An 11,078-nucleotide genomic window follows, 5' to 3' on the forward strand; every position below is an offset into this window, starting at 1 on the left:
CGAATAATCAAATAATTGAATATTTGGGTCCAGTCATAATGGCAATTAAGATGTAATTATACATAGAGAGGCGGACGGAGTACGAGTCACAGAGCCAGAGCACAAACTTTGACTCCTCACCTTTTCCAGGTTAATCCTTGATACCTAACACGTGTTGAACAAACTTAAAGGACATCTCTTGTAATCAGGCTGGTTGAGTTCAAGGGCACTTCTGTCTGACTGCTCTCACGTTATGTTGGATTACAACCTGTTAATTTTGTCTGGAAAAAGTCAACTCACAGCAGATTGAAAAGAAATCTTAACTCCTCCTGGCAGCAGATCTAATAAAACACTGCCAGCAAATCTGAGATAATGAAGAATAAAAAAAAGTAACTCTAAGGCCAGGAGAAATAAAGGTTATTTTTTAAAATGAGATATTGATGATATTTTAATACCCAGAGGTCTTGTCTATATGTCTATATGTGTGTCTGAACATGGTATCTAGTGTTAAAGGATGAGTGTAATCAACATGTTGGCTCCGTGTTTGTTTGTTGTGTGATTTTCTGTGACCTTAAAATCAGCCATCTGCTGTCCCGCCACTGTCTCTCTGGCCGTCAGTCAGGCTGGAAGAGACGAGGAATTAATCAGGCCAATTACTCCCCGTGCCGAGATCTAGGTGAGCTGTGTGACGTCGCCCTGGAGGAGTTGAGCCAATGATTGTGTCCTGTTAAAGAGGATAATTGTAAATCAGAGGTCATATAAAAATAAATAATAGAAAAAGGTGTTTATGCAGGTTGTCGGAGCAGGATAATACATAACCAATATAATCACATTCCCAGGATAAAAATAAAGATGATGGAGCCAAAAAGTCAAAAGAGTCAGACAGGAAAAGAGGTGTGGTCTTCCAAGAACAACACGACAAAGCTGAAGGAGGGGAGGAGAGGAGGACAGAAAAGAGAAGTAGAGACAATGAAGGAGGGATAAAAAGAGTTGAGCTCTCCTCTGGAGTAAATCTCTCTCAATCTCATCAGTGTGTGAGGAGGACTAACTCACTACAGCGTGGACACACAGGCTGCACTTACAGGGTCTCCAAGGTAAGAACGCTTTTACTATGTTAATTAAACTGGAACAGTGTGTTAATGCTGTCTTATATCAGGCCAATTATTTCAACTAGATGAAACAAAGAGGCCGTAGTGTGGCTGTGTTTACCTTTAATCATTTAGAAGCAAAGAAACAAACTTTTTATTCAGTAAGACATTTGAATGTCTTGTTAAAAATATTTAATAATTAGTCGATCATTAAAATATGACATGAAACAACTTAGGCGTTGTGTTTAAAACAGCTTAACCTGCATCAATTTGCAAAAGAAAGATAGTAATGTGTGTTTGGTGATTGTTGATGTCAGTTACTTATTTTTATTTATTTACTTTGAGTTAAATACAGTTGAGTCATCTCCAATGACATCTGACTGAATTGCATTCAATAAAGCACTTTCCTAAAAGACAGTTACGGGGTTATGATGGATCCTTGCACAGAAATGAATTCTGCCCCGGTATTGGTGGAAACTAGAGGTAGATTTATATATTTAGAATTTTCTCAAAATGTGTTTCTTTTAGTTTTTAAGGAAGATAAAGGGATCTGAAACAAGTTAACTGAACCGTAAATGTAAGAATTACAATATCACATATTGTGTTTAATGGATGTTTAAGAAATCGACTGCAGTGTTTCTTAGATTCCAACTAAGAGACAATAAAAAGTCAACCAGAAAAAAACGATTTTCCCTCACTGTCCTGATACTGTGTGTGTAGCTGGCCATGACAATGAACTAGAGTGTTGGTGGATCGGATATGCAAACATTAAAAAAGCCTCTGCTTTATCCCATAATGGACAATGTGACAACGAATGTTAAATTAGATAAGAAATAAATAGCATTTAAAATGCTCAATCTTGCATTATCTTTATTGTTGGGGTATATTGTGCATGTAACAACTAGATTTATATATTATTTAACATAGAACAGAAAATGCTAAATATAATAAATAATATAGCAGTGATGAGAACATAATGTATATGGATTGTAAACTAACAAATCTGTTGTTTTGGCATCTCACAGGTTTTAGTAAAAAGGTTTTTAATGGCAGGCAGCGTATCATTTAACACGAAAAAAAGTGAATGAAGCTCTGGTAATGTGAATTTAAACGGTGCGTGATTTAGACTGAGGAAGACTTTTCTTAAACTTTGATCTATCTTGTCTCAACAAATTCGAGGAGAATCACGAACCAGAGAAAATGATATTGACATTGATCTCGTAATTCACCAGGAGGTTTATGGTTTTATTGCCATCCATTCTCTGACTAGAAACAATCTGTTTGTTTACAAATGCAGTTCTTTAATTTGTTTGTCAGAGTCGACTGTATTTTAATCACAGGTCTAAGTGCTGTTGTCGGTTTTTAAATTGGGACTAATCACACTACTTAAATATCCACCTTGACCATATGGTGCAAGGATGGTGCCCAATCCCACCATGGATTACCACACACACACATACAGAAACACGCAAGCCCATTTATCTCTGGCTAAGGTAGCACAACAACTGTTTGCAATTAGGTTAATTGAGTGACCTGTGGGTGGTAATAAACTTAGGGCTAAACTGTGTTGATTGGGTGTGACACGGTTCTGTACCGCCACCATCTGTCTCTCCGTTAAGCCCCGTAGATCACAACAGGACCCGCAGAGACGGAACATGCTTTAGTTCATTCAAAGGTTGTTTCTTCATTATAATAATAATAAGAAAATTATTACAAAGATGATTCTCAATTAAAAAAAACAAGGAATTATTATTCTGCAGTTTCTATGGCTAAATAATTAATTTCTAAATTGGCTTTTGAGGAGATCTTTATGAAGGCAGATAGGTCATATAACGGCCTATATTTGTATCTATGTTTTCACTCTGTTTCATTATTGATAAAGAACAGTGAAAGATGTATGAACTATCAACACACACATATTGTGGAGGCTGGTCGCTGGGAGCAACAGGTGGTCAGTGAGGTTTAGCTGCCACATCACGTGTGTGCCATTTCCAAATGCCGACCCTGTATAATGAGGGACATGTCGCAGTGCTCAGAGGGGTCAGCGAGCCTTTATGATACTGACATAAGGGAATATAATAGAGCCACATGGACACATTCATGTTTAGGGGTCATTCTGGGATCCAGATTTTAAACAATATACTGCTTTTAATTACCATCCTCCAGGTCAAATACTTTAATAACCACCAAATTCAACTCATGAATTTATATTTTTAAACAAAATATTGAATGGGTATCTGCAGCCCTCCTTTTAGGCTTACAGGAAGTCAAAACGATCAAGTTCACACTAAAGGTACCGACAAAAGTCTGGTCGTCTGGTCCAGCCAGGATGTCGCGCTTCTGATTTGGACTAATCCTCGTCTGGACAGCCTCTGGTTGTTTTGGCACATGCCATGTAAGGTTACTGGCCAGACAGACTGCAGCTAACTGTGAGTCCAGAGACGTCACGCTGAGGTGTTCACCCACAATCACATCCTGCTGAGAGCTGACAACCTTTTATATATGTCAGCCTGGTCTAAAAGTGTCTCTTCTTAATGTCATTTTGGTTTAAGGACATTGACTCTAACTACAACAGCAAAAACACACATTTTTAACTCATGTCTGTTAACTTGTAGATACAACTATAGGGCACTGGGACAAAAATATCAGATAAATGAAAACCTAATGCGATCCAGAACAACACAAACTGCAGCCTGGTAGTCAGGAATAGAGCTGAATCAACACTTCTCTGACAGAAATTCAATAAAAAGCTGCCTAATTATTGTCTTAAGTGATTGTGTTATTGTGTCCACCCTGTGTTGATGCTACTAAAAGTCCTTTATCTAAAATCTGATGTTTTGTTTTACAGGTTTATTCCATTCTTCACTGACGGAGAGAGAGAGAGACTCAACTGTGATTTCTATCTGTTCCTCACATATGAGTGGATACTTTGTGGATGGAGATCTCTGTTATCGTGCTCCCTGATGTCTCCTTTCCAACAACAAAGAAGTCAACGCAACCTTCACTTTAACCGGCATCTCACATTTTGAAGCGAAGCCAAACTCCTTAGTCTTACTGGCTGAACTGTGGATGGAGATTATGAGAAACTCCCAGTCGCTACACCTGTTCCTGGTTCCCTTTGTGTTTTCTTTACTTTCACTCCTCCTCTGCCCTGCATCTGGCAGCTCGGGGTCTGACTATGACTACGGAGGCCACCCACGCTTTTTTTGCACCCCTATTCCCGTGGATGCAGACCCCGCATGCTTCCCTACAGGGGGTCCGAGCGTAGGGAAGGCAGGACCCGGTGGACCAGGTCATCAAAGTGCACCTCCTGCTGGCTGGTGGGGGGCGAGCGATGAGGCCAAAGCCACCATCCTCCACCTCAGGGAGAGCCTTGTCCAGCAGAAAGAGACCATCCTGGACCAGAGGGAGACCATTAGGGAGCTGACGGCCAAGCTCACCCTGTGCGAGGGCCTCGGACGGGGCGCCACGCCGCACGACGAGCACCACGGCACGGCCTCGCATCCCCATCACTCGGCAGGGGTGGACGGTCATCACACTTACACTGACAACGGGCACTATGGCAACCAGCAGGGTCACCATGGAGACCTCATACCAGACTCACCGCACCACCCCTCCGTGGGGGGGCAACGAGCTGATGGGGGCCACGGCAGCAACCACCATGGGAAGGATAAACATGTGACACCAGGGGACATCACATCATCGCCAGAGCAGACGGAGAGGATGCTGCAGGCGCTGAAGGAGAGGCTGGACAACCTGCAGGTGAGCAGCAACGGGAGGACAACTTTTGTGCATTAAAATAGATATAACACAGTTAATAAATAGGACAGAGGAAGTAGAGGGAGGCTTGTGATGTACAGCGTGTCCTCAGATGGCTTGTCCTTGTTTGGACACATTATTGCTGTCGTCACCGGATTGTTCAGCAGAATAATCAAATCCCAAAGTAGTACGCCCACTAAGTACTTTAGACAAGGGAACAATGAATTACTTAATTGCATAAAGCCACTCACCACATTGGCAAGAGAGTCACTCTGGTGTCCGTCAGAGCAGCAACAGGCTCAGAAGTGGACGTCACTGATGTAAGATACTCTACAGTGGATTGACTGGGCACATTTGAGTTCAGGTGTTTTCTCTTTAGTTACTCACCGTTTTAACTCTCTTGGTACATTTATCTGTCCTTTCCTGCTGGCTGTCCTCCCTGGGTCGGGATCACAGATAGATGTCAGGAGCTGTGGAGTGTGTAGGGAGGATGGGGGCGGGGGTGGCACGGGTCTAACATCCGCAGTAATTATCGTGATCTCCCTTGACAGACTGGTAATCAGGCCATTCACTACCACAAAGCCTGGATTACCTGAGAGGAAGAGAAGCAGACGTAGATACATGAATACCTGACTATCTCATTTGACATTAAAAGATTATTAGCGAATGTAAGTAGCTGGCAAAGAAGTGTAAAAGTCACACAAGTGCTCTCTTACAGATGACAGACAAACACATGCTCCCATGATTCCTTGAGACAAAGCACCACTGATGCCTTCGTCCTCTCTGTTGTAAATATGAAGCTCAGGGATTTAAGTGACAGGAAATGCTCGTTGTTATCAGGACTTCAGCCGTGTGTTCTTCACTTCCCTCAGCAGAAGAGGAACACATCCATCACCTACTCCAGCTCTCTGAAAGAGCTGCTTCAGAGGAAGATCAGCGCTCTGGAGCAGCAGCTGCACCATCGCACCTCTGCCCTCAGCGGCCCGGACCACCACGTTGGCCACCACGATGACCACAGCAGACACAGAGACGATGGCGATCATCACGATGACGATCACGACGACGACGATCACCATGACGACGATCGCCACGGCGGCGATCACCACAATGACAATCACCACGATGACGATCACCACCACGACAGACACCCAAATGACCACAACGACGACCACAACGATGGCGGTCACAGCGGCCATAGCGACCATCACGATGACAGCCACAATGATGACCATCATGATGTGGACAGTGACCATGACGACCACGATGACAGGCACCCCGATGATGATGATGATGATGATGATGATCATCATGACCACCACCGCCCTAGTAATGAAGCAGACAGTCACCTTTCGCACACAGGATACAGAGAACCAGGGCCACAGACTGGTTACCACGCTAATAAACTGGAAACAATACTCAGCCAGCTGCACCTCTCAGGTAACCAAACTTTATAACATGCAGTCACTCCTAACAGCCAATAACTCAAGTTCCTATTAATGAAGCATCATTTGGTAAAAGTGAGCGGGAACTTTCAGTATGTGGAAGGAACCTGCAAACCAGCTGCACAACTTGTACAACGTTGTCTTTTGTTTGGGACATTAGCACATTTCTCTGGAGAAAAAAAAGCTTTTTATGTGATTTTCCCCTCAATTTTCATGAGCAAGTCTCTATTCTAGATCATCAATATGTGTTTTTTTCTGTCATTATCTTATCTGGAAACAGCCGTTGACAAAACGATCTGATGATCAAAAGTCCCAGAACAGTTACTAAATGGATGTTTGAGATCTCTTGATTTTTTTTTTGTCCACTGCTGTTTCCAAGTCAAGAGTTAACTTCTAATTTAATTTTTTAAGCCAACATGAATATGATGAGTTTAAAGGTGCTTTTGATAACATTCAGCCACTTGATGTTGCATTTTCCCTCCCCCGTTCCATTGCATTTAGTTCACAACAAGTCGTTGCCAGGCATTTACCGTCAATCTCAGCAATTTATCCGTTTTTTTACACACTAACTGACAACCCTGAGATACCACCTGATACCAACGTCATTTTACTATTGTGTCACAAGCCTTGTTAGAAGTGGGAACCAAATATTGGATATCTTCCACAGATAAACAAAACGTTCATTTTGGACCCGCGGAAACTTTTAAATTGATTAATTCACAATCAGAATTATTTTCAGAAAAGCCATACTTTTATTCGGCACCTTTCTAAAAGCTCGGTGCATGTGTTTTTTTTAAATATCCGTCTACATAAAAATGTTATCAATTTAAACTGCACAGAAAAATGTTACTTCTAAAACACAATTTCATGACGACTGGGCGAACTCATTCTGCTGAGGAATGGACCTGAAGGTGAGATTGTTTAGTCATGGTATGATGTCATTTCTCTTCACAAACAGGTTCCAGCAGGAGAAAGTCTAAGAGTCCCGATGCCTTCCAGATCAGCTTCCCCATGAGGACCAACTACATGTATGGGCGGCTGAAGAGCACGCTGATGCAGGAGATCTTCGCTCTGACTTTGTGTCTTTGGATCAAGGCGGGTACCGGGCCCGGCCTGGGGACGCCCTTTTCTTACTCGGCGCCCGGACAGTCCAATGAACTGGTGCTCATCGAGTGGGGGAACAACCCCATGGAGCTGCTGATCGATGACAAGGTGAGGGAGGATAAATAGAAACCCTGCAGCACTGTGAGTTGAGCTCAGTATGTGGTTACACTGTTAAATACCCTCAAGACCAATTTTTTTCAATCAGTCTGATTGATTGGTTGTTTGTCTATCAGATCAGATCAAATTAACCCACACAGTCCTCCAGAAGCAGATTAGCTGAGTTTATAAGTGTTAAACTCTATTTCAAAATACCTTTAAATATTATTTATTACCTCTGATCGTGATGCATTTAATAATGAATATCTTATGATATAGAGAAATACTTTAAAATGACACACGTAATGCTGAGCTCCAAGATTTACCTGCTGTCAAAATCGCTTCAAAGCATCTTAAAAGGTATGAATTTACAGGAGGATACAGTGGACAGCAATAGGACAGAGCCTGTTGAGATCCCTGTTGAAGTGTCCTTAAGCCAGACACTGCACATTTATTTTCCCTCAGGTTGAGATTCAGAAAATGTGTTTAAGAGATTCATTCCGGCTTATACCTTTTAGTTAATGAGTTGAATAGGGAACAGCAGATCTCACAGAGATATTTGCGCTGTTTAATAAACTACATTCTTCTGTACTTCTGTACGTATTTGTTATTATTACCCCAGAATGTATTTATATCAGTGTCTCACCATCTCCACTCTCCCGTGCCCAGGCTGTGACGCTCCCGCTGTCTCTGGCTGATGAGAAGTGGCACCACATCTGTGTAACTTGGTCAACGAGGGATGGACAGTGGGAGGCTTACCAGGACGGAGTGCAGAGGGGGTCCGGGATCAATCTGTCCCCCTGGCATCCTATCAAACCTGGAGGGGTTTTCATCATGGGACAGGAACAGGTAAAGACAAAGAGATTCATTCTCTGCAGATGCACATTGAATGCAGAAAAGGGGGAGAATTTAAGATTCTAAATATTAAATAAATACCCAAACAAAGAGCTCTCAGCTTGAAGCATATTCAATTCTCGTTTTGGAAAGCAATGATTACCGTTAACGGTGAATGTTCTTTCTCTCTTCAGGACACTCTGGGAGGTCGTTTTGATGCCACTCAGTCATTTGTGGGGGAGATATCGGACGTGCACATGTGGTCACACGTCCTGACCGCCAGTGACATCTACACCCTGGCGTCCTGCGGCAGCCACCTCAGAGGAGATGTGATCGCTTGGTCCGAGACAGAGGTGGAGCTTCATGGAGGCGTCGCCAAATACCCCTTTGACCCCTGTCACTGAAAAGGCTGCAACACCAACGACGAAGAAGAAGAACTTGGAGATATCATGCAAACGTGCTGAGAACATTTATCACAGATCAAAAGGTGCAAGGATAAAAACAAAAGTCCCGTTGACTTTTAGTTATTTATCAGGATGATCCCTGAGTGGCACCAACCCAATGCCTTCCTTTAAACTTCTTTAAAAAGAAAATTAAATCTAATCTGTGTTTACAAGGACGTAGTGCTCTTGGGCGTTATAGGTTTTGGCCTCTAATGATGAGCTAGTGTTTTATTTTAAACAGATAAGTGCTGTATGTGACATATTGTCATATTGTTTATAATGCTGTTAAGGTCTGTGATTAAATTAGCAGACTTTACATGAGTTATGTTGTTGTGAAGTGACAAACTGTGTGTTGTTAGTTTGAATGATACTCATAGAAATGTGTTGAGAAATCAATTTTTTAATCTGGATGCTCCTTTTTTTAAAAAGGTATCCACAAATATACAGCTAATTTACCAAAGAAAATGTATTTGTGTTACACTTTGTAATTTTGAATAATCTGTGTTTCATAGATAGATTGATGTTTTTATTTTGGGAGAAATACTGAAAAGCCTGTCAGACTGAATTAATTAAGTGTTTTACGGCCTCGTTTCTTAAAAAAAAAACGTTTATATATCGCTGACATTTCTAACTTGTTTTCTCCCATTAGATTAATCTGTTTGAAATCATGTATTTTGTGTGATCAAGTCATTTCACTGTGGCTTTTTAATGTATTAAATTATCTGGCCTTGATTGTATATTTGTTAACTCACTAAGCACACTAGGAGAAGTCAATGAACAAGACCCAAACTGACCAGGTTTAGGAAACGGTTTCAACTTGATCCCGGAGCTAGCTAACTATCTGCTAAACATACAGAGACAAGAAGATAAACGAGAGACTGGAGAGAAAGAACAGAAAGAACCAGAGTTTCTGGAGATAATTGAGCTCAGTCAGAGGCTGAGATGAACACAAACACACAGGCAAACTACCACAGACAAGGCTGCTGTGTCAGTAGCCGCTAGTGCACGCTCACATAGATAAAGCTTACAAGCTGATTATTTGCAGGCAAAATGTTTATCATGTTCGTCATCTTGGTTTAGCATGTTAGATAATATTTGCCAATTAGCACAACACAAAGAACAGCTGAGGCTGATGGGAATGTCATCAAATTATTTTACCCGATGATGCCACGATATGCAAAGTTAAAGGGACTGTTTGTAAGAATCAGAAATGCTTGTTAACAGCGACACCTGTGGCCGTTAAGGCGCTTAAGGCGCTTGCTTGCTCTACATAGACATGAACGAGCATCGCTCAAAACAGTGAGGCGACACACGTCAGCTAAAACCACAATATCACTCTATATTTCATCTGCTTGGCAGTAATGTTAACTGACCAGACGGAGGTCTCTCCATGAATCAATGCTGATCCTAATGTTGGCTTTTCCTGCTTCCTCCTCCCGACCGCGTCCGGAGGGAACAGGGGAAACACCGGCACCCGGTCAGAGACGATAAAATTTCTCGCTGCGGATCTCCGTCACTTCACAAGACACGGAAAAACCTCTGTTGGTCTGGATGAGCTGCAGCAGTTATTTCTGCACAAATGTCCACTGTACATTCACTAGATATTCTCAGAGCTACTAACTCTCCTGCAGTGTGTAGTGTGTGCGCATGCACGTAAGGTGGAGCGAGCTGAGTGAAGGCAGGCAGGCAGGCAGAGGAGCAGAGTACAGCAGAGACTCCGGCCCTGGAGACCAGAGCTACGGTCTCCCCCGCGTCCTCCGACAACACAAATATACAATATAGATATAGATCATCACAAGGTTTTAAACGTAAACATTCTAAATGTGTCCCAGTTTATTTCCTGTTGCAGTGTATGTGACTGACATCAGCTGACAGGATGTACATTGGACCCAAACTGTTGCCTAGCAACTCAATTCCATTGCAATGCACTACAACGGAGCGTTTCAGACAGAGGGTAAATACAGGTATATTCAGGCTGACCATATGAGGAAAAGAAAGTTGTTTTTTTAACATTACAGTATGTAAACATGTTCTAGTAGAAACACAAAATACAAGTATGAACCTGAAAATGAGCATAATATGGGACCTTTAACTGAATCAGGGGTCTAAAAGGGTAGAAGGTATTCTATGATGTACAGATTGTAAAACCACTCGAGGCAAATTCGTGATATTTGGCTTCAGAAATAAAGTTGACTTGACTTAGCGGCTGAGATATAAAGACCAAAACCCAGAGGTTAACAAAAACACACACAGCAATCATTTCTGTTTACCTTTTATTGTTACACAGTAGTTTACTGGCACCAATGTATCGTGGTTTTTCCTTTTGCTACATT

The 11,078-nt window shown here is 42.0% G+C and overlaps 1 protein-coding gene across 1 annotated transcript; it reads left to right on the forward strand.

Annotated features, from left to right (window-relative positions):
• The first annotated feature begins 961 nt into the window (after positions 1–961).
• On the forward strand, positions 962–9,244 carry LOC141778248 (uncharacterized). The gene is made up of 6 exons (XM_074652435.1): positions 962–1,073; positions 3,916–4,829; positions 5,702–6,263; positions 7,227–7,480; positions 8,138–8,317; positions 8,497–9,244. The coding sequence occupies exons 2-6, from the start codon at positions 4,137–4,139 to the stop codon at positions 8,704–8,706; spliced, it is 1,899 nt and encodes a 632-aa protein (XP_074508536.1). The 5' UTR covers positions 962–1,073; positions 3,916–4,136; the 3' UTR covers positions 8,707–9,244.
• Positions 9,245–11,078: the final 1,834 nt, after the last annotated feature.

This window comes from Sebastes fasciatus, chromosome 12 (genome assembly GCF_043250625.1).
Source record: "Sebastes fasciatus isolate fSebFas1 chromosome 12, fSebFas1.pri, whole genome shotgun sequence".
In the NCBI taxonomy this organism is placed as follows: domain Eukaryota; kingdom Metazoa; phylum Chordata; class Actinopteri; order Perciformes; family Sebastidae; genus Sebastes; species Sebastes fasciatus.